Here is a 24,179-nt window from a genome sequence, read left to right as displayed (position 1 = left end):
ATTGTTCATGTGCCCAGCTGGTTTGAACCAAATTTTGAGTGCATGATTTCTGAGAACACTGGATCAAATGCGTTATTCCAATCCAAATATAACAACATACACTCTGATCTCTTCATCCATCTAGCCAACGACCATCATCATCAACTTTGTCTGGTATGATTTGTTCTTTAGAAACCCATCCTGCATATTGCCTTATTGCGCACTGCTCCATTACTGCTCAGATATTCAGTGATTTCCTCCAACCTCTTAAAAGTCATCCCATTAGATTACTAAGGATTAATAAAATACATAAAAAAAGAATCCCAAAGTGAGCTGAGTGGATATTATCAGTACAAGCTGATTTTCTCATACACATCAGTTTCCTTGCCATTTTCTCCACCACTCGTTTTCTATATCACAAGACAGATGCTTTTCTCAAGAAGAATTTGAGCGTGAGGGAGTAACCACACACTCGCACCTCAGAAAGTTTGGCTGACCATGTGTTTAAGCACAGATCTGAAGCAAGGATAAATACATGCCACTTTTTTCTGTATAAGGAAACTGCACACATCTTACCCCAGATGGCATACTTTCTGCAGCACTGTGCAACAAAGGTAACCTCCATTATCCAGAGTGACAGGTCTACCGGACTATTATAAGAATGCTCTCTCCACATAAGCTGTGCTTTTTAAAAATCATATTGTGACTCATGTACACTTCTCTCCTGCTCTCCCAGTGTTGCCAACTCTCATGATTTTATTGCAAGTCTCACAATGTTTTGGTCTTAAAGCCCCACCCTCCTGATGTCATGGGATCAGAGGAGAATATTAGCTTTCATTAAAATAAAAAAGTTTCTAGCCCTCACGGTTGTAAGGAAAAACCTGAAAACATGAATCCCTAAAATATTCACAAACCAAATAAAGAAGAACATCAAATGCATTAGGTTAAAAAAACATACAATTTTTAAGTCATTCTTGTGATTTTTGAATCCTTGGGGTTGAGGATACTGCAATACCTGCACAAGACAGAGACAGTGAACAGACTGAGATCAGCTTTAGCCCAACATACATTATTGGGCTCAGTACAGGGTTATCTGGGTGAAATTTAATGGCCTGTGCTATACAGGTCGGACTAAGTGATTTAATGGTCCCATCTGAGCATAAACTCTATGAATCTGAGACTGAATCTAGATAGAAGACTGTCAAGGCTGCTTCCCCACTTTGAACTTTAGGGTACAAATGTGGGGGCCTGCATGAAAACTTCTAAGCTTAACTACCAGCTTAGATCTGGTCCACTGCCACCACTTCCAAAATGCTAATTCCCTTTCCTGGGTAGCCTTGAGAGACTCTTCACCAATTCCCTGGTGAATACAGATCCAACCCCCTTGGATCTAAAAACAAGGAAAAAATTAATCAGGTTCTTAAAAAGAAGGCTTTTAATTAAAGAAAAAGGTAAAAATCATCTCTGTAAAATCAGAAGGAAAAATAACTTTACAGGGTAATCAAACTTAAAGAGCCCAGAGGAGCCCCCTCTAGCCTTAGGTTCAAAGTACAGCAAACAGAGATAAACACTCTAGCAAAAGGTACATTTACAAGTTGAGAAAACAAAGATAAAAACTAACACGCCTTGCCTTGCTGTTTACTTACAAGTCTGAAATATGAAAGACTTGTTCAGAAAGATTTGGAGAGCCTGGATTGATGTCTGGTCCCTCTCAGTTCCAAGAGTGAACAACCCTCAAAACAAAGAGCACAAACAAAACCCTTCCCCCCACCAAGATTTTAAAGTATCTTGTCCCCTTATTGGTCCTTTGAGTCAGATGTCAGCCAGGTTACCTGAGCTTCTTAACCCTTTACAGGTAAAAGGATTTTGGAGTCTCTGGCCAGGAGGGATTTTATAGTATTGTACACAGGAGGGCTGTTACCCTTCCCTTTATAGTTATGACAAAGACAAAGGCATTGGTGCCTGGCAGGGGAAGCAGCTAGAGGAACTGATGTGAATTGTAATTGTTTCACCTGTTGATGGATTAGGCCCTTCCATTGCTGAAGAGGTTCCCAATGTCAGGGTATTTCTTGACACCTGAGTGCTCACGCATTCTCAGGAAGCAGTGGTGGCTTGTACTTTTTGTTTTTGTTTTGTCATCTGCAGTTAGCTAAGAAACTGAAGCCTTTCCTAACAGAAGCAGGCCCTGACATGGTCATCTGTGCCTTTTCCACATCTGGACTGGGCCACTGCAATGCAAGCTAGCTGAGGCTACCTTTATACAATTCAGCTAGAGCAAAATATGGCACCCCAATAGCTTTGTGAAGTGGATCAGCATGAGCACATTATGTCTCCGTTCCACAGATGGCACTCGCTTCCCATCCATTTCAAGTTGCAATGGAAAGACTCGTATGTGTGAAGTTATTCATATGGGTTTGCAGAATCAGGACCTTAATTTGTACTTTCAACCTTTCCGGAAGTGATCTAGGCAGTGGTTTCTTAGCATTAAAGTCTGGGATAATGATGCAGCCCAAAATTCTACCAAGTGCATCATTAAATCACAAAGGGTTGTATCATATAAGATTTCTCAGAACAGCACTATATAGATAGGAGGACATGTGGAAATTAATGAACCCCCACTAGTTCAGGACTTGTTTGAAAACATTAAGATCTTGACTGCTGTATGGAGCAAACAGTATCAGAGATTATACAAATGTCAGACAACTACATATCAGTAACAAACTAACATTAAAAACTCTAAGTTACGCTTGAGACCCACTCCCTAATGCCTTGTGCGTTCAAGACTCCCACTGGCTTCAACAGGAGTTCTGGATGCACAAGGAATGTTAGAACAAATTGCAGTAACACAGTAGCTCCGCATTTGCAATCTCAGCTTCTTTCCCCATCTTACCTGAAACTGCATCAAATCCAGGTTCTGCTGTAAAAATATCATGTGCTGGGAAATCAAATGCATCCTTATTAAAACGAAGGTGGCAGCCGATATTGGACTCTGGTTGTAGTTCTTTAATGGCTTCAATCTGAACAGGTGAACAGTCCCCTAAGAGGGAAAAAAATAGGCGTGTAAGATAAAAGGTGAACTTTGCTAATACAAAAGGATGGCTCAACATCATGTCTGAGAGGAAATTTCAAGTCATTCTGTCATCCTCATTATAATCTCAGACATACAAAAAAATGTCTTACAATAAGTAATGCAGTTGTCTTGTCTCACATGTAGCCTGAAAGAGTATGTATAACTGAAAGTTTTATAATGGTAGTTTAGATAAGTAAAAAAGAATTTTTTTGTCAGTCAGTGAGTCATATTGAACCATAGATTTCAGCTCATTTATACTTTTTTTCTATAGCTTGTACCTCATAAGTTAGGCAGACTCTGAAAGCCCCACTAAAAGGTATTTTTCAGTAGTTGTCAAGAGGAAAAATTATGTAATTTATTATTGGATTTGAACAGGCCAATAGTTCACACAAAAATATACGAAAAGTATCATTTCAACAAGTGCTGAATGTTAAGACTGTTCAATATTAACAAAAAGACACTGTGATTAAATCAAGTATGGCTTATTAATCAGAAGATAAAATATGATATTTAACTTCACCTGTAAAGTGGTTCTAAAAAACAAATATTTTTGGTGCAATTGTCAATCACAGTAATGGTGAGCGTAAGCATGCTTAATGCTAAAGTATTATTTTAAAAAGTCAATTACATTATAACAGCGAACTAAATCAAGCTGTTGGTTGACTACTAGCTCCTTTTCATCAGCAATAAATGTGTCCGCTTTTCTTAATCTCTTTGGTTTCAAAAATCATGAAAGTATCCATAATTCACAAAAATATTGAATCAAAGTAGTTCCAAAAGAGCTCTATACAAAAGTGTTAACAGAGGTTCCATACCACTCCATGTCCATTGCATGAAAAACAAAAGCCCAATTTAAAAAACAAATTTCAAGCTTGGAACTTCTGAAAACAAATACTTGCTTTGCTTACAGATATATCACAGAAAAATGATGGTTTGGGTCAGACTTGACCTTTATCAAGACAAAACAAACTTTATAAGCATTTCTGTTTTCTCTGTTTAAATACAGAAAAACAAATTTTCAAATGACAACATTCCCATTAAAGCTGAAAATTGGGTTTTTGCAATTGTGCCAATTGGTAGTCAGTTAAAAATCTGTCCGGAGTATCCTAAAATATTCTCTCTGTCTGCATTTGAAGAGAAGCTGCAATCTTCAGTATTTAAGTAGAAGAAACCTGAGTGATTTTAAAATTTGTTTTATTTTCATAAGGGCAAAGCTGCGAATTGGATGGCTCAAGGAACCGGTAATTAGATACAGAGCCTTTCTTCACTAGGTTTCCCATTCAAATCCAGTCTGTCAGCACTGACTGAAAGGCCTCTGACATGGCCTGTGTGAGTTAAGTGATAGCATCATTCCATGTGCTAGCAGAAAAGTGTGTAGATCACAAAAAATGTTACAAAATGATGCTCTTGCTGGCAATCTCAGCAGAGATATCAAGAACTGAACAGGCCTGGAGACTAATCTGTTCTCTCACTCTGAAAGTGGTTCCTCCCACACAAAGTTGAGATAATGTGTAGAAGGCTTGAATAGACTCTGCCTGTGCTGTATCTATCCTACAGAAAGAGGGAGTTAGCCTGCAGGGCCCGGACTCTGGTGCGGGTCATGAGCACTAAAGACAAGCAGACTATATTTTAATGGCCTATGACAATTAATGTGAGAGTCAGGTTCAAGTACACTTTCCTTGTGCATCTTTTTTCCTTCATTTGTTGCGAGCAAAGGAGAAAATTACACTAGTTTTATTTCTGAAACCTCACCCATTTATTTAATTTGGAAATTCAAAATTTTAAACAGCCCTCAAATAGCTGGTTAAAAAGTAGGGGGATTATTATTTTTATTATTATTCTTTTTTGCTAAAACCATTGAAATTCTCCCCATTTTTATCCCCCAAATGTGAACATTTTCTAAATCAGCTCTACTGATCAACTTTCTCAACTATTTTCCTTTGTGGAAACCCAAAGGTTAATTCTCTTGGGAAAGTTGATGAAAATTCACTGAGCTATTTTGAGTTCGTTAACTGAAAATAATTTAAAACCCATACTTAAACAATGGTTCAAACTCCTCCACCACCCTCAAAAAAATGAGATTCCAGAATGATTCCTGTACACGTATTACAAATCAGTCATTTGTATGAAAGTGTTTTAGAGATGCTTATATTAGTTCAAAAATATGTTCATCTCTTTTTCCAATGTAACATATCAGAACCTTGTTCTGAGTTCCTTGTGGTTGTGACAGTATTGTGGCTCAAAGCAGTAAGAGTACATCTACACTGAGAAAAACCGCCACAGCAGTGAGTCTCAGAGCGGGGCTTACACTACAGAGCTAAAAATAGCCACGTAGACATTCCTGCTTCGGCTCTGAAACCCAGCCAGGGTTCTGAGACTCATTGCCACAGGCTTTTGGTTTTTTTTAGTATAGTCATACCCTTAGGCCTTGCGATGATTATGAAGAGCTCACAGCATAGGACAGCAGAACTCCCACATTAACAGCTGGACAGCTCCTTGGCCACAAAAGAATCACATTGTGACTTCCTGATAGTATGTGGCAAAACTGGCATCATAATGGTATATCACTATATGATGATGCCTCACTGCAATTCAGTATCTTCACACTATGCAACCTCCTGGCTCAATTCACCACACAGTGTTATGAACATCTCACTCACATAGCGCAGTTGCTGAGAGTGATAGGGAGTCTCAGCTCTTGCCTCCCCATCTTTCATGACTACTGGGAGGGAAAGGTTGGGCTTTTTCTCCCCTCCCTCCTGGTTCTAGCCCAGCTGCTTGAAAGCTCTCACTGGCTGTCCATTTCCCCATCATTGGGTGTGGTGACTCAGGAGCATGCCCATGGTCTTCTCCCTCTGAGATTTTGGCGGGGAAAGGAAAAAGCCAGGAAGTCCCTACAAACTTACAACATGACCATGATGACTCCCACATAACTTGCGAGGCAGTGGTGAAGCACTAGTGCAGGGTCCTTTCTTGCTACACTCCTAGATACTAGAAGAGAGTCAGTGCATCATGCATGTGCAGTTAAGTAATGACCAGGCAAGCAGGAGAAGATTCAGCACAGTACCTTTCAAATTTTTGCTTCTGTCCCCAGTTGCAACTATAACTTTTGAAGCTGCAACTCCTTGTAAGTTTGTTTTCACTCCAGATACATGCATTGCTATAGTCCTTTGAGGAATACTGATCAATACCTGAAAAAAGACACCGAAGAATCCTGCTACAGAAGACTGTTAAATGAACACAAATTAAGGCAGGAATGGATTTTAGTAAGTCAAAAACGGATACTCCTCTCTCTCACACACACACACACACACACACCAGACAAAAGATGCATTTTTTTTTTTTAAAAGAAATGCTGCATTTCTCTAATTTTAGAAGTTGCTTTTTTAGGCAACTTAAGTTAGAAAAACATTTTACTATTTCTATTAATCCCTCATAAATCAGTCACAAAAAAACAGGCACAAAAAAAGCTGTATTTAATTTAATTAAAAATAATGTCTGGTGCTCTTATGTCTGCTGATATTGTGACTTTAGCGTAGACAGAACTATTTCACTGAAGATCAAATAAATGCAACTCCCTTTAAATTCAGTAATACTGACTGGCCGATGTACAGTACATATGTTACCATACGAAAAAAATTCTGGTTGGTATCTCATTCAAACAGTGAAACTTCATTCAGAAAAGCAGAGCCTTAATCAAAAGTTGTTCAGCATCTGAAACCAACTTAGCCAAGCAAAGACATGAAGTGTGCCATATAAAAATAGTACAGGCTCAAACTACAAACTATTAAGTTTAATTGCCTTCTTTAACACAAACTATAACCATGATGCTTTGGAAGTACGCCAAATATTTTCCTCATCAATTAATCTTCTGCTCAAGATGAACAGTACAGATATAGGAACAAATTTACACATTTCCAAGAAAAAAAATTAAATAAGTAACAGTAACAGAAGCTTAAAATTTTGTTGCTTAAAAAAAAAAAATGACTGTAGGTAGAAATATGTTCCTAAAAGACAGCAAACAAACCTCAACAGCACTAGTGGAAGTTAAAAGTCTCTCACCTCCCTGTAAGTTTTAAGTAGTCCAGGAATCTCATAATAAACAGTGACAACTCCTGAATCCCTTGCCACAGCTACACCTGTCCTTGGGTCAACCTGAAGAACACTGCTCAGTGAAGAGCTCCAAACTCCTGACAAGCCTATGAGAAAAGACTATTTGTAAATTAACTGCTTAACAGGGTTGCAATATGCTAGCCATGTTTGTTTTCAAACTGGAGTATGTATCTATAGGTACCCACCATTATATACACCAATTCCCACCAGAGAGAGAGAGAGAGAGAGAGAGTGTGCGCGCGTGCATATTAGTAGCTATTCTATCCGATGTGTGGGGGTCCTTGCCTCAGAGCCACATTCTGCTCTCAGTTACACCAGCAGAAGTTCCACTCTTGCAAAAATCCCATTAAGGCCAAAGAACTAATTAGAGGATTGAGTAAAGGCCTCAAGACTGTGTCTTTGTATTATTATCCCTGTTAGTTAAAAAAAAATTAAGCCTTTTCCAGAATGTTTTATATTTTAAGAACAATTGAATTGGAAACTGCAGATGTTTGATTCCCAAGAGCTCAACACAAGTGAAATTTTTGAAAGCTGCAGTTGATCAAACTTATTTGTGGTGTTCAAAAGAATAGCAAGTGTCATTTGATTCTGATCATCATCATAAATAATGTATTTGGTTTCCCTAGACTGTCACAATGCATAGCACTACAAAGTTTCCACGGTAATTCAGATCCAGCATTGAAATGCATTTAAACAGCTAGTGTTTCTTACCTTCTTGATTTATCAGTGTAGTACTAAAACAGATGACATCACCTACTACCATGTCTCTGAGCTCAGGAAAAATGGCATGTTGCACAGGAAGAGGGACATAATCTGCAATTCCACTGTGCTCTGTATCCCAAACCATAAGCAAGGTCAAGCCTACATTTACAGTTCGAATTACAAATGTATTGTTCGTGGTTCCTTTCCCAATCTGCACAAAGTCATCTCTGTAAATAAAAGGAAAAAAATATGCTTTGGTTTTCAGAAAATTCTGCTATTCCCTTTACTCTCTTCTTGTCTGGTATTTATTCAATTTTTTTTAAAAAAATCTCACTTTGCCTGACTCCTTTTTTGGGATGGTAATTAACTGAGATTAACAAAAAGGAGCAAAAGTATACAAATGATGTATTTAGTTGTCATTTAAGAAAATCTGAATCCTAACCACTGCACTCTGTAACATGGGGTTTAAACTAGTGTAAATGGTGAATTTTCTGTAACTTGCAGTTTTTAAATCATGACCTGAGGACTTCAGTAACTCAGGCGGAGGTTAAAGGTCTATTTCAGGAGTGGGTGAGGTTCTGTGGCCTGCAATGTGCAGGTGGTCAGACTAGATGGTCACGATGGTCCCTTCTGACCTTAAAGTCTATGAGTCTGAGAGTCCAGAAGAGGAAGTCATGAGGTCCTTATGACCTAATATATCATTTTCTTGCATTTCAAGAAGCTCTTAAAGAGAGGCAAGCCTCTTCTTTCACTTTTTCACAGAGGAAAGAAGCAATAAAATAAAAACCCTATGAATGGGTCTAACACTAAATGCAGCTGGTCAGCCATAATTTCTTAACTCTACTAGGTCAGTGTCTTTAAACTGCTACTGAGATATGCACTCTTACCAACACTGCACACTCCTGACCATACTAATACAAAGATATATCTATATGAGTGGGGGAAAGACAAGATAGCTTAAAAAAACCCATATCTTTCTTTTTCTCGTGACTCTCACCCAAGTATTTACACAAGGAATTCTGTGGAAGACAAACTTTGTGCAGTAATCGTTGGGGAATTTGATGAACACCCCACTGACCAAATATGATTTTTTATTGTATCCTGGTGGTGCCCAAAAGCCCCAGTCAGGATCGCATCCCCATTGTGCTGAAGACTGTACAAACACATCTGAAGACACAGTCCCCACTCCAAATTCCCTAAGTTTAAGACAAGCTGCAAAGAGTGTGACAAACAGCAGGAGGGAGGAAGGCGAGGAAGGGTAAGGCCAACACTAATAAGATCAACTTGTTACATAAGCCAACAATGTGTACAACTTAATGATTCAGAATCATTGGAAGCATATACACGCATACACCCCCTGTTCCCACTGGCCCTCTGCCTAGGCATGACTTCATTTTGTCAGGTCACTACTGGTGACTAACTGGTGCCCTTCTTTCTGCCATCTCTGAAGGCTGTACACATTTCAGGAGTCAATCAATGATCCCAAGCCTGCGATCCCAAGTCTGCCACCAGAAGTATAGCTGCACTCTTGCTGACACAGCTTTATCCCTCCCTTTTTTTTTTTTTTTTTTTTTTTTTTTAACTGGGGCAGTTACCATGACATAATACAATGTCTTTTACATTTCTTAGGTGCCCCTATAATTCTCTGATGTAGACACTTACCTGTTGGTTGCAAGGTTGAGCACAGAATTGTGCGAATGGAAGGTATCTCCAGAGTTATCATGGAAATGGACTGTGAAGGTTAATGTCACACCCAATGGTAGAGCCAACAGAGCCTCTTTGTTTTGAGTGTGCAGAACAGGACTAATAGAGATTCTCAGGTAGGAAACAGGAGACACCTGTGTGACATTAATAAAAGACGATATTCTGTAAAGTGCTTTTTTCCCTTGACTGTGGGGTGCCTATTAAATAAAGCTATTTAAATAATTTTCAGACACAGATATGTGTAGAGTTCTTTATGAACCACACATATTTTTAGTCTGGACATTACAACAGTATTGAGAGATGGAGCTTTTAATTTCACACAGGGCATATTATGTTTCATAAAGTCCTTGCAAAGTATCTCCTGCTCGTATAGCACCGGGAGCTGAGAAGCAATAATTACATGTAACAAATGCACAAAATTACAGAGATGATGTGTTTATCTTGTAAAACAAAACCAGAAAATTCAACAGATACACAACTCAACTAATAACCTGCAGGCTTCTCCCCAGCAAAGGTGGATATACAAAGATTATACATCCCCAAATATCAGCCCCTGGGTGAGTGGTGCATGAGGTACATATGAACAAGGGATGAGATTCTAACATCTGCTCCAGTATCTCTACACCAGGCAAAAGGCCTGGAGTGGCATAAAGGGACTCTAAAAGCCCAAGATCTGGCAGCGGGAAGATTTCCCCCAGTGCAGGAACAGTGGAAGACAGCTGTAAGGCTGCTCTCCAATGGCCACCTCTCAAGACCTGCTATAGAGGGGTGTGGCTCCAGCACTGTGGAGATTATGGGCAGCCAGGAAGAGGCTGCTGCAATTCAGACCGCTCCCCTGGGCTGTCTCTATTATATTGGTGCTGCAGGAGTTGCCCAGGACTAAGCCACTTTAGCTACATAACTTCCACTGGGCTGCGAGTTCTGTATTGCATCTCTAAGAGGCACAGCACAGAATCTCAGCCAGGACGTTAGAAGGGAATGCCCATGTTGCAGAAGGGGCCAGGCCACTCTGAAATAAACTCTCCTATGGCTCGACTGATTGGGCCCACCTTGCATCTGTTAAGCCCCGATTGGTCAGCAAGCTGCATTCTGCTGCTTTAATGGCTCCCTGCCCAAGAAAATCAGAATGGGTTTGCAATCCCTGCTCCCATCCTTCAAGCTGTTTAAAGAAATAAGCGTTTGTGCAAAAATAAAGACAATTTTTGCAGCAACACTTACCTGCACGGAATCATTCTTACAATGATGAATTCACAAATGTTTGGTTGTGGAAATGTATTTCCATTATTAATTAATAAAAGGAAAACCTGTTTGACTTATCTAGGCTAGCTATCAAAAGTAAAGGGACAATGTGTGTTTTCTCTGATATAGCTTTTGGAAATAAATAATGGAAGGATAAAGGAAGGGAAGAAAAAAAAGCTTCAACTGTATAAAGAACAGTACTTTAAATGCCCCCCTCAAGGGTACCTTTCTTCTGAGCCAAGAGGCTCAGATAACAGAGTTTTACATTTTATCTCAAAATGTACATGTCAAAACTTGAAAAGGAAAGGACGGCTTTGGCCTCAAGGAAACTGCATCTTCGGTGAGTCTGAAAACTGTGGCTAAAATATCAGTATGTACAGCTGTCTGCTCCACTAGCTGATGTAATAAGCTAAAATATCAGCGCATATGGCCATCTGCCCAACTAACTGATGTAACAAGATAACAAAAATGCCATTTTCCATGACAGACTTTCAAGCCTGTTTTACTTAACAGTCTCAAAACAGGGTCTGCAAGAGACAACTGCTAAATCTAATATTGATGAAAGCAGCTATTTATTTTTTAAGAACATCTCAGCTTTCTGAATATTTCTAGCATTAATGTTCTGATGTTTGGGTTGACGAGAGCCAGACGACATGTGAGCAAGTGCTGAGCTTACCTCCCCACAAAGCTCTGGTACAGTATATCACTCCTTACTTTCATTGCCTCCCGCTGTTTCAGTAATAGAGCCTCTCCTGAGCAAAGACTGCCAAAATACTCACATTGGTATATACAGCGAGATAGAGGAAGGAAGGCCCAGTGATTAGAGGACTAGCTTACTGTGACTCAGAAAACCTGGTTCGTTTCCTGCTCTGCCTCCCTGTGTGAACTTGGACAAGTCACCTAGTTTCTCTGTGCCTCAATTCTCCATTTGTAAAATGGGGCTAATATAATTTTTCTACCTCATAGGGACATTGTGAGGATAAAGACAGTCAAGATATGAGGTGTTCAGATGGCAACAGGGCCAGATAAGTACCTAAGATAAGTAGACAGGTTACGGCAGAAGCTGTATGGACGTGAAATAAAAAGACAGTCCCTACCTCAAAGAGCTTACAGTCTTAAATCCTCAATCCTGCAGTTTGCTGGTTCCATGAATGGATAGAATGAAAGAATGAATGGAAAGAGCGTGGCTCCACCACCCCAACATGTCGGCCAGGGTATCTGATCCAGCTCCCAAGCAAATCAACAGGAGTCTTTTCCGTGGTTATAACGAACACTGGATCAGGACCCAGCAGAGTCTAGGCTAAGTACTAGGGAGGAGGAAGCAAGCTATTGGCCTGAGGGATGTGGAAAGTATTCATATACTCTTCAGTATTACTTTGGTTTAGACAGTGCAGGACAGACAGATGAGCCATCAGTGCCCAAAGTGCTGAAACAGAAACATGCATGATTATACCCAAGCCGAAGTCCATGCAATTTAATAATGGTAATCATATGAAAGAGCATTAGTCAGGGTGACAATTTAATCCCTTCGCTGCTGGTTCCTACTATAACTTTTGTGCCTTCTCTGAAGTGAAGGCACTTCAGAGAGAACTTTAGCACTACAAACAACATGTGCCAACATTGGACATGCTTCTTGCCCAGCTTACTAAGTACATTGGACAGCAGCTAAATTTGAACCTGAGGGTAATCACTCTCCTGTTTTGATTCCCTGTAGAAAGAGTCTGTTAAGAGCTACACTACTTGGAAGCTGAAGAAAGAAAATGAGATTTCCGCACAACACAGACATGCTGAAAATTCAAGCACCACTGTTAGTCATCTTGTAGCTGACATTGTATTTATCACTCTAGCTGGCTTTATCCCTTTCCCCTCCTTGAGAAATGAACCACCTATGATAGATGTCAGTAGCTACAGAGTATCAAACACTTCTAAAAGAAAACATTTCTGAAGAGATTTTTTTTAGGACAATATTTTTCTAGCTTACAAGTGCACATGCAATCCACGGGCACATTTTTTGTGAACTGTGCTACGGCTGAGAATTCTCCGATGTGAGGAGATGCACATTTTAAAACTTCATTATCACCACCAAACTGGTACTCCGACACCTTGTTAAAAAAAAACACTGAACTGTCCATTAATCTATGCATTTTATACTTTGCAGAATTTAAAGGTGAAATTAACTTTACCCAGTTGGTGTCATAGGAGCGTATGTTTTTAACGGATGAAACAGCATTAGCCTTAATTGTGTTCTGACCCTAGTGAAGGATAAAGAGAAAAATACTACCTTAACGGCAACTACAATGGTCTGGTTGACTCCAAACAGCTCCTGGGAAATTATTTCAATTGTTGATGATCCTATCAAGGATCCTGAGTTCAGAAAGCCTCTCTCATCAATCTGTACAACGGGAACTTTATTGGGACCATCCAGGACACGGTAACTCAGGGAAGCTACTCTGTCCCTTGATAAAGCAAAAACAGAAAGCTTTAAAAAAATTTTTTAAAAATCTACATTTACAACCAGATTTATTTAAACCAAGCACAAACTAGTGCTATCTGATATGTGCGTTTACCGTGTTTTTGCTATAAAGCCATAAAGCGCTGTAATCTAATCTAAGATTCAAGTGTTCAGATCTTGATTCAAGCCTTCCTGGAAAAAGTCTTATCTATGCTTGGGCATATATTAAAATCCACTTGCTGTCCACTACCTTACAGTGTCATCATTCACTGATGTGAACTTGATTCAGAATATTAATGTATAAGGGTACAGCATGTGGCTTTCACAGACATTTTCTGTCAACAGTATTCAGAAGCAGATTAGTCTACCAGGGTCAACACCGGTATTAAAGATAAAGACAGGGACATAATTAAGTAGTTCTCATCAGTTTCCTGGAAACTGTTTGTACACAAGGTTAATTTTTGGAATAAAACACTCCATGGTATTAGCATATTAATAAGTAAAGTGAGCAAACGTATAAACTCTAATTAGCAGGCATTCTGACTCACTGGATATTTTAAAGAACCACTTACACATGTTCTACCGTACATATAAACAACCTTCTCTTCTCTCTCCCCGCCCCCATGCATTTTTCCATTCAGCTGAGAAGACAGCATTTTCCTTCTGTGGAACCCAACATGGAAACTGTATCCTGATGGCCCTTCCTGGCTGGTCAAATAGTGAAGGTGCCAGGCTTAATTATACCACGGGATAAACTGTTTCTGGTGGTTTTGTGACAGATATGGCAACTTCCTGCACTCTCCCTGAAAGGCCTTAGTTTATGTGTTATTGTGGGCTGGGATTGTATGTAACCTCTTTGGGGGAGATGTGACAGATACTGCAACCCCACAGAGCATCTTTAGGGTCCATTGTTTTAAATGAATGGTTTATGTATGATTATTTCATTCTTCATGCAGAAGGACTATCACAGCTCCTCTAGGAACTGAGGCTGTGAGTGGTGATTAAGGGGAATCAGCCTAGTTGTTATATCTCCCTCCCCAGCTGCCCCGAGGTATTACTTCCCAGAGAGGCTTACATATACTAGTTCAAACTGGATTCTCCTGAGGCCAACAGATAAAAGGACTTTTGGATAAACAGCCTGAGTTTAAACTGACTCAAAGCCTTCTTTCTGACCCAGTCAACAGTCAGAACTTTCTGTCCAAGGGGGCGGGCCTCGATACTTGCAGAAGAGTTGGAAAGACTTGATCTAGTACGGCCCCCTAAGACTGATGGATGACCTGTAATAAGCTTTTAGCATGTCTGTAGGTTCTTTTATTGTTTTTATATGTCTACTCTGTAGTGCTTTTGCCTCAAGAATAAATATGCTTGCTTAGAAAGAGCTGTGTGGTAACGTTTAACTGTGGTCAATTTCGCTTTTCAAAGCCAAGCACAGACGCTGGCCTGGTTAGGCAGTTTCGCTTGCTGGGAATATCCCTGTGTAAGGAAGGAACAGTGGAGTCTGGAAAACTCCCGGTCAGGAGGGAGAAAGATGCGGGTCTCTACTCAAAAGAGATGAAGGCTGAGGAGTCGGGAGCCTAGAGAAGATTCCTTTGGGGGACCATGAGGGAAGAATACATGTGCAGTTCCCCTGAACTGACAGGAATATCCCAGGATAGCGGAAATGGTCTGACCATTGTGGGAGATGTGCAATGAAAAGGAATACGCAAATTATTCTCCATTGGTTGGGCCCTCAGCTTCTCAGAGTAACCACAAAAAGCCTTAAGAGGAGAGGCCAGGGAGCCATAAAGATTATTTTAACTTATTGACCATACCAAGTGTGCTAGGCCATTTACAGAACAAGACACATGGTCTTTGCCCCTGATAATTTATAGGCTAAATGGCAGATTCTGATACTCTTACTCACTTTACGTCATGAGAAGTCTCATCATCTCCAATAGTGCTATGTGTTGAGTAAGGTACTATTCAGTATGAGCAAGGATATGAGGTTTAGAAACAATACGCTAGGTGTTAGAAATAACACCACTGCTGATAATATGAGAGTAAGAGGGAAGTTGTGGGAGGGAAAACAAGGAGGGAAAACTGTTCATGTATGTTAGCTCTACTGGGGGTTTTTTGGGGTGGGGTGGAGGAGATCCTTTATTACATGGTGTTTACAGCACCAGTACTGGATTTTGATTAATTAATGTATTCACTGTTAAGACACATGAATGAATTCAGTGCATCATGCCTCAGGCAGTCAAAGAATGATGCAGCCAATGGAGACATGGTCAAATTTTAAAGCTTTCCTCCCCTGGAGAAAGCAGTGGTGCAAACACCATTTGTCCTGATCCCCTGGGTAAATCCCCTGTGGAAAGTAGCTGCCCCTTTCTAGCACTGGGCTTGAAATTTTCAGCCACTAAGAAACTATATCAAACCTGAAATAAAAGTTTAAAGGACAATTCTTTGAAAAGTTACAATATAAAATTGGCACCTCCTTATTCAGCAGATCTGTTCCCTGACTTTGGTAGGAAAAATGTTTCTGCTTTTTTTCAATCCCCATAGCTCTGTCTAGCCAGTGTTAGCAATTGGGAGTGAAAGCAGGTTTCTTTTTGGACTCACAAACCATCATGAGAGCTATTAACTAAGTTCCAAATGAAGGGCAAAATCCTGTCCTGCTGTCTTCCCCACCCCAGTTACAGCACTGTAATCCTATTGAAAACAGAGTTACAGATGTGTAACCAAGACCAGAGTTACTAGTGATATTACATGAGCCAGACTTGCAGATCAAGCCTGGCTGGGACAAAAAAAAAAAAGTCTTTTCTTAGTTGTAAACTGTACAAACTAGAGCTAGAAATCATTAAGAAATAATACATCTGGAATGACATGCCATTTTTTACACTGCTACTTCTCAAAATACAATCATTTTAAGTAACTGTGACATGTAAAAAATCTCAAGAGACAAAAATCAATATTTATTATTTTTAAGAACCAAAATGCAGATTTTACCATGGTGACATGAAAGTTTAGTAAATAAAAACCATTACCAACAATCAGTGGATTTAAGTTGTGATCTTTAGGTAAAACACTTTCTGATCTCACAATCTAGTCCCAGCCTCTCAGTCAGAAGAACATCAAGGAGCTGGTTTTCAGAAGTGCTGAGTACCCGCAACTCAAGTTAAAGTCAGCTACAGATTCCCAGCACCTCTTAAAACCAAGACCTAAAAGTTCTCAGACCTATATGACTGTGTAGCTATAGCTTTCTAACCAAGGAAAGACAAGTACAAGATTTGATAGAAAACAAATGTAGAGATAAAGGGCTACTAATCATCAGATAAATCCTTCAATATAAGAATGTACAGGGAGGCTTTTTTTTAAAAAAATGAAACAGACAAAAAAATATTATTTTAAACATCAAGAATTATACTTTACAGCTACAATAAATTGCTGACACATAGGCCCACTGTAAAAAATGACCACTTACCTGTTTGTTTGAAGTTTAATAAATGAGTTAGGTGACATTAAGATCTGCTCCGCATCTACTTGTGGAGTAACTAGAAGAAGTTTATCAAATACCTGGAAAATAAAAACTAGCCGTGTTTATTTCTACAAGCAGCTAGCTACCGAGGAACATTTACTTCTATTTATTCTTCCTCTTCCAAAACAAAATTAAGAAAAGGAACACAAAATAGGGACATAAGAACAACTGTTTTGAGCTTCGTAGTGATAATGCCTTAACTATATTTTAATATACAGGATTAACAAGTTGTACACTAGTTTAGGAATGATGTGAATAAATGTGAGGCAGTCCAGATGACAGCAACAGAAGTGATAAAAGGTTTAGAAAATGTGACTTCTAAGGAAATGTTTAAAAAAAACAACAACCTAGCATGTTTGGTCTTAATGAAAGACGACCAGGGGGACCTGATAATAGTCCTCATGTGTGTTATGGTCTGTTACAAAGAGGACTGTGATCAATTGTTCTCCATGTCACCAAATGTAAGGCAAGAAGTAACTGGCTTATTCTGCAGTAACAGCGATTTAGGTTAGATATTAGGAAAAACTGTCTAATTATAAGGATATTTGATTTCTGGAATAGACTTCCAAGGAAGGTTGTGGAATTCCCATCACTGGAGATTTTTAAGAACAGTTTGAACAGACATCTGTCAGCTTTACTTGGTCCTGCCTAACATGGGAGGCTGGACTAAATGATCTCTCAAGGTACCTTCCAGTCCTTCATTTCTAGGACTTCTATGATTCTATGTATGGTATACTGAAAAGATGTACAGTTGAAGAAAAAAATGTTATCAAGGCAAACAGAACAAATTGCAATGAAAATAAAAATCACCTTTTTAATCTGTTTAATACATAAGCTCTCTGTTTCCCTTTGAAGTGGATGTAGATGATGAGAAATAGTATGGCTTCTCAATTTATTGTGGATGGATTAGATCTCTGCACAGAGCATTGTCTGCCTCTGTGTTTTCCCCAGCTTTGTGTTTTAGATTGAATTCATTAGAAGGACTTTGCAATAAGGTGTTAAAAATCTTTTGAAAAATTAAAATTTAAATCAGTTTTTAAATATTTCTATTCTATGAAGTAGTGGAAAAATCAAAGAAATGCAAGATTAAATATCACATATGGTGGTTCTGACTTATGCTACATAGTATATTTTGTCCCTGTTATTCCTGTAAAAAAATGCACTTCTGTAAGCATATATGTTGTTTTTCCCAATTGTTTCTCAGTACAAGGATATAATGTCATGCTAGAGAGTCTGTAGATGTGGAGCAATTCATTCATAAGTTTATTGTATACACATATGCATATGTATATTATACATAAGGCTATGTTTTAGTCATGGGTATTTTTAGTAAAAGTCATGGATAGTCATGGATAAACAAAAATTCACAGACCTGTGACCTGTCCATGACTTACTAAAAATACCCGCTGTGACTAAAACTTGGGCAGGGGGGCAGGACTGCTTGGGAGGGCAAGGGGGGAGGGGTAGAGGTGACCTGAGACCCCTGCTGGTACTGGGGGAAGTCTCTGCTGCCTTTTTAATGATTTTTTTCATGTGATTTAGTAGCTGGAACAAGGAGAAGGAGCCAGCACCAAGTCACCAGCCAGCTCTCTGGAGAGCACCAGCAAATCCTATGGGGTCCACGATCACAGTGTGTGAAAACTGCTGGTATTATGCAAGGGACAGTGAGCCTCAAACCTTTATCATTAGACAAAAAGGTGAATGTATTTACAGAACAGAGTAGGATATGTATCCTAATCAGTAGTACTTGCAGCCACATGACCCTGAGCACCTCCGGAGAGCCCCCAGCTCTCATTAAAAGTGATGGAAGCTGAGAGTGCTCAGCATTTCTGAGCAAGTGGGAGGCACTTCACAGGGTTGGGTCTTCCTGCTTGATTAAGGTTAGCAGCATTTAGCCCTTACACAGGCAAGGGGGAAAAAAGGAATCACTAAAGAGGGAAGTTGCCAACATGCTCGTTTTTGAATGATACTTTGTAGTGTTCATTATACCCAGTTTGTGGCGTTAAAGAATAAAAATTTAAACCACTGTACAAAATAGTCATTCATTCTAAAGAGAGGAGCAATTTTTTATTTTTCCATTCAACTAATTTGCAATTTAAAGACTTTGAAATGCACCATTTGAATTTCAGGGTGCTGCTAACAATGAATATCAAGAATCCAGCTAAGAAACTACAATTGACTCATGAAGCTTCCAACTCTATTATCAATACCATCACTTCAATAATAAGTCTGACACTGCACTAGAGTCAAGACCTCAAATGACCTTTAAAAAAAAAAAAAGCTCAGTATTAAAATATTAATAGCTTTCTACACCCACCTCTGAGATTTTTAATTAGATTATGGTGACATATTAACCACTAAACCCATTGGCAAACAATGCTAGCCCACCATCCACAATATATGCCAAGATTTAAGAATGAGAAGCATAATAACTGGTAGATAAAGAAGATTGTGTTAAATCTTGCACCACCTTGTGCTTTAATATTATGTAAAACATACTTCTGTAATAAGGGCAGAATCCTGCAATCACTTATGCATGTGAATAACTTTAATCATGTGGCTTTAATGGGCCTACTTAAAAGGTAATGTTTCTCACATGCATGTTTGCAAAAACAGTGTTGAAATGTTTTCCTGCTATAAACTGAAAAGAAAAAAATATTCACAAATTGTTGCTGTTCGTAACTTATCTGTAACAATATACTGTGCACATTTGAAGTATTGTCACTTAGGAGCAACGGTGAAAATGCAAAGGCTGCAATTTTAAAGAAACGTTTAAAATATGATTTTTAATAATAGGCAACAGTGGTCTTTATATTTTAGAACGTGGGAAGATTCAGTCTCTCTCGTCAAAAGCCAGGCACAGCTGGCTTTTCAACATAACAGCTTGTGAGGAGGGGGGTAAATGCTGGGTGTCTCATTTCTGGAATAATGCTCATTTCTCTTCACAGTGATCCTAGACATTTGACTAAATGGTATACTTTTCTAACATTTCTTCACTGGATTCTCCCCACATTTATTCTCGACTCACAGCAACAGTGACCTTACTCACTGTTTCAAAAGATAACATTGAAATTTCCATCATGTTGTTTTTAATATGTATTGCTCAGATCATTCCTCCCTGTGGTAAAATCCAGGGGGTGGAGATGCTCTCCCCACATTGGCCCACTGAGAGCTAGATTTTGTCCCCCAAACGCCACCTTTGTGGACCCCAAGGTGGTGGAGGTGAAATTCTTTCTCTGAGTGGATCCAGTAGGTATGATATGGATCTAGGTTACTATCAAGAAAACCCTGCTAAATCCGTGTTACTGAGATCAGCCCACACTGGTAAAATGGCACTGAAGACCCGAAGAAACCATTATATGGCTTGCAGTGATTGTGCATCACCACTACACAAAATTAATCTATACTGTATCTTAATGGGGCCACTGATAAGGTAGTTTGAAAGAGCCACTTCCATAGCATGTTAAAGGCTACTTTTCCTTAATAGCACAGCCAACTTCCAGTACTGCCCCATCTAAAAATAAAATTCAACAAAATTACATTCAGACACCATCAGGGAAGGAATGCCCAACACTTAACCCCAAATTAATAGATGAGTAACTTCTCTCTTAGTAGTGGGAGATGCCACGTATGCACCAATATCTAGAGTGGGGGCTTAGACGGGAACTGCATCTTTACATCGGCATTCCTTGCTCTAAAGTATTTAATTTAGACCTGCAATATTGATTAATACTGTATTTTCTTGTTTAAAATGAGACAAGCTGACCAGAACATTTTACCTGAATTTGGATTTCATCTGACAGCTCTCCTGCCAGGCTGTGAAACTGTTCAGCAGTAGGATCAAGGGCTTTCACAATGACCTTCAGCCCTGTTCTTCCCTTTGCTCTGCCATAAACATCCATAGCAAAATTATATTTTGCTGGAAGCTGAAGAGAAGCCTGAAATAGGAAATACTCATTAACTGTGTTCAATACTTGGAGTTGACAAGAAAGAAATTCCATCTTTGTGCCTGATGTGGGTACCCTCCTTTTGAGCAAATGGAAGCAGCGGATCTCCTCAATTCCCATCCTGGGGAAATTTAAGCATCACAAAAAAATGACACTGACACACACACACACACACACCCTTATCCATTTCTGGGCCCACAGTAGATTTTACCTCATTGTGTCTTGTCTTGACGTCCAGGATATCTCTCTTGGTGACAGACCAGTGAAACGTTAACCCTGGCAATGCATTGCCAAATGAGAAAGGGGTCTGATTACTGGTGATGCCCATCACATAAACTGGCATCTGAAAGCAGACAAATGGAGCTTTGCTTGAAAAAGGTACAACTTTAGGACAGAAATTAGTTATACAAGTAAGGAAGGAACACAGTAACTCAACACAAAATGCCCAAGCCAACTGAAGAGGTTTATTATTCAAGAAATAATGCTTTTTAAAATATTGGGTTACCATGTGCACCTTTAAAGTGATATCATGTATAGAACTCTCACAATGACATATCCTTTTGCATCAAAAAACTTTAAACCACTCCCTTTTGTAAGAGGCCCTACCACAACTAAGTGCGGATTCATTTCATCAGAAGCCTCAGCAGCTGGTCATATGGAGGAGTCACTCATCCTATGTGGCCCCCTTAACAACCAAAACCTCGTACACATTCTTACATTCTCTACTGTTTTGACTAGGCATTCTCTCCTCTGTGCTGGTTGGCTGTTTGTGCCAACCCGCTCCTTCCCCCCAGCCCAGTTTGTGAAAACATGATATACATATAATAAATATCCAAAAGGTGGAACTACCAAGCAAGAAGAATAATTATTTAGCCTGGTACAAGTACGTAACTAGGCTTAATGGGATGAAATTAAGAAATGATTTAGACTAAATATCTGAAACAGCTTCCTAACAGTGACATAACTAAGACTGGTTTCAGAGTAACAGCCGTGTTAGTCTGTATCCGCAAAAAGAAGAACAGGAGTACTTGTGGCACCTTAGAGACTAACAAATTTATTAGAGCATAAGCTTTCGTGGACTACAGCCCACTTCTTCGGATGCATATGCATATACGTATGCATATGCATCCGAAGAAGTGGGCTGTAGTCCACGAAAGCTTATGCTCTAATAAATTTGTTAGTCTCTAAGGTGCCACAAGTACTCCTGTTCTTCTTTTTGCGGATACAGACTAACACGGCTGTTACTCTGAAACATGTCATTCTGCAACTGAATATACCATTTAAAAGTTGATTTACAGCGACTAGTCAAGCATGAGCCAATAGTTTGCTTCTCACAGGTGTTTGTGCTCATAAAGATTGAGAACTCCAGTGTTGGACAATATAACCAGGAAAGGTTCACAGACCCACTGGAATAGAGATTTGTTTTGAATTCAAATGAATATTTGCAGAAAAGATTTCCGTCTGCTCATTCAACTTTACAGGGAGTTTAGTTCAGTCATGAATAATTCAGGAGCATTGTATCTGCTGACAGAGCTATGCAAAAAAAATGCTGTTAAAGATTTTTCAGAAGAAAATGGCTCAGTTGTTGAAACGGAAGTATCCAGTTTTGACCAAAAATTTTAGTCTTTCAATGAAAACCCAAAAAACGTCAAAGAAAAATCTCAGCAATTTGTTTTTGTTTCTTTGTTTTGTTTATATCTAAACTTTTTAATTGGAAAAGAGAAACATTTCTGAACCAGCTCCATCTGCCAACCAGGCACAGGCCCCTCTGTGCCCCCCGCCTCCACCATTACACTTAACAGGGGCCTTTGTCTGCCCTATGGGTTGATTCGCTGTTGCACACTGACAACAGTGGAAATTTTCCTAATTTATACCATTGCAGCATCAGACCCACTGTCTTTGTGACCTGCAAACCAGTGCAGCTGATATTCAGTGCTAAAACTCCTTGGTCCACAAATAAGAGCTCTACTAGGAGAACTAAATGGTAATACATGTCCCTTGCAGAGGCAGTTTAGGATCTGTGCTAAGCTTCTCTCGGCTGGAAGTTGCTTCACACACATCATCTAGTCATCACCTTTTCAGGGGGCACATAATTCTCCCTTCATTACCAATTAATGCATTCTCCTGTGCTGACCAGTGTCCAGGTCCTTGGAATGGATTTAACCAATTTGCAGCACATCAATCCCCTCTGTGACTGGACTTGCTCAGTGTACAGTCCATGAGCTACCACAGAGGAGCCAGGCAGCATATTTATCGGGTGAGTTACTGGGAATTAGCCCCCTTGCTGAGACTACAGGAGATGTGCAAAGCTGTTCTCAGCTGGAAGTTGTTCTTATACACATCACAACAGACATCATCATTTTCCTTAACTACAATAATACTGAGCTGACTTCATCGATCGCATTATGGGCTGCTTTGCAGGAAAAGGAACTAAGAGAAAACAAGTCATGCCCTGAATCAAATAAAAAGTTTCCTCTTCATGCCCTAGGAACAAAAGTTTAAAGGTAAAATAATCAAGAATGACATTACAGTGCAAATATGCACTGATGCAGCAAATGGAGTATTTCCCCTTTCATATCTAAGCACCTTATCCTCAGCATGTGAATATTTGATTACAGCGAATATTCAAACATGAGACAATAATTTGCTTCTCACAGGGTGTTTGCACTCATAAAGATTGAGAACTCCAGTGTTGGAGGATATAAACAGGGAAGGTTTATAGGTGATGGGGGACTTCAACTACCCAGGCATCTGTTGGGGAAATAACACGGCAGGGCACAGATTATCCAAAAGTTCTTGGAATGTATTGGAGATAATTTTTTATTTCAGAAAGTGAAGAGGCTGTTCTAGATTTGATGTTGACAAAAAGGGAGGAACTGGTTGAGAATTTGAAAGTGGAAGGCAGCTTGGGTGAAAATGATCATGAAATGGTAGAGTTCATGATTCTAAGGAATGGTAGGAGGGAAAACAGCCACAATAAAGATAATGTCAAGTATCAAAGCCGTGTTAGTCTGGATCTGTAAAAGCAGCAAAGAGTCCTGTGGCACCTTATAGACTAACAGACGTATAGGAGCATGAGCTTTCGTGGGTGAATACCCACTTCTTCGGATGCATGTAGTGGCCACGTGGATATTCATCCATGAAAGCTCATGCTCCAATACATCTGTTAATCTATAAGGTGCCATAGAACTATTTGCTGCTTTTACAGATCCAAACTAACACGGCTACCCCTCTGATACAGGTATAAATGCTTGCTGTAATTGTTTACCTGTTGAGAGACCTGCCTAGGAGGGGGAGACCCTGTGTCCTAGTGCACTCTCTCTCTTTACGCAGCTGCTTGAGAGAATAAAGTATCTGACTTTGCTGTACCCAACCAAAAGAGTGAGAACTGTTATTCTCCGACACTTGACAGCCTCTGTAGGTTACCTGTTTCCTAACATCTAACCTAAATCTCCCACG

General features: G+C 39.5%; 1 protein-coding gene across 3 annotated transcripts in view; it reads right to left on the bottom strand.

The window, feature by feature from the left end:
- Nucleotides 1-24,179, bottom strand: part of NUP210 (nucleoporin 210) — a 120,251-nt gene that overhangs the window by 9,803 nt on the left and 86,269 nt on the right. For 2 of the 3 annotated variants that reach the window (XM_034775574.1, XM_034775575.1), the window contains exons 27-35: nucleotides 20,932-21,063; nucleotides 20,553-20,711; nucleotides 16,720-16,811; nucleotides 13,089-13,263; nucleotides 9,527-9,702; nucleotides 7,874-8,091; nucleotides 7,112-7,248; nucleotides 6,117-6,240; nucleotides 2,870-3,016 (exon numbers count right to left, since the gene is read on the bottom strand). In XM_034775574.1, the coding sequence (XP_034631465.1) occupies nucleotides 2,870-3,016; nucleotides 6,117-6,240; nucleotides 7,112-7,248; nucleotides 7,874-8,091; nucleotides 9,527-9,702; nucleotides 13,089-13,263; nucleotides 16,720-16,811; nucleotides 20,553-20,711; nucleotides 20,932-21,063 (1,360 nt within the window). The remainder of the gene's footprint in view (nucleotides 1-2,869; nucleotides 3,017-6,116; nucleotides 6,241-7,111; nucleotides 7,249-7,873; nucleotides 8,092-9,526; nucleotides 9,703-13,088; nucleotides 13,264-16,719; nucleotides 16,812-20,552; nucleotides 20,712-20,931; nucleotides 21,064-24,179) is intronic. The other variant, XM_034775576.1, reaches the window with a different exon arrangement.

Source organism: Trachemys scripta, chromosome 7 (assembly GCF_013100865.1).
Source record: "Trachemys scripta elegans isolate TJP31775 chromosome 7, CAS_Tse_1.0, whole genome shotgun sequence".
Lineage (NCBI taxonomy): Eukaryota > Metazoa > Chordata > Testudines > Emydidae > Trachemys > Trachemys scripta.
This window is presented reverse-complemented; position numbering and strand designations above follow the sequence as displayed.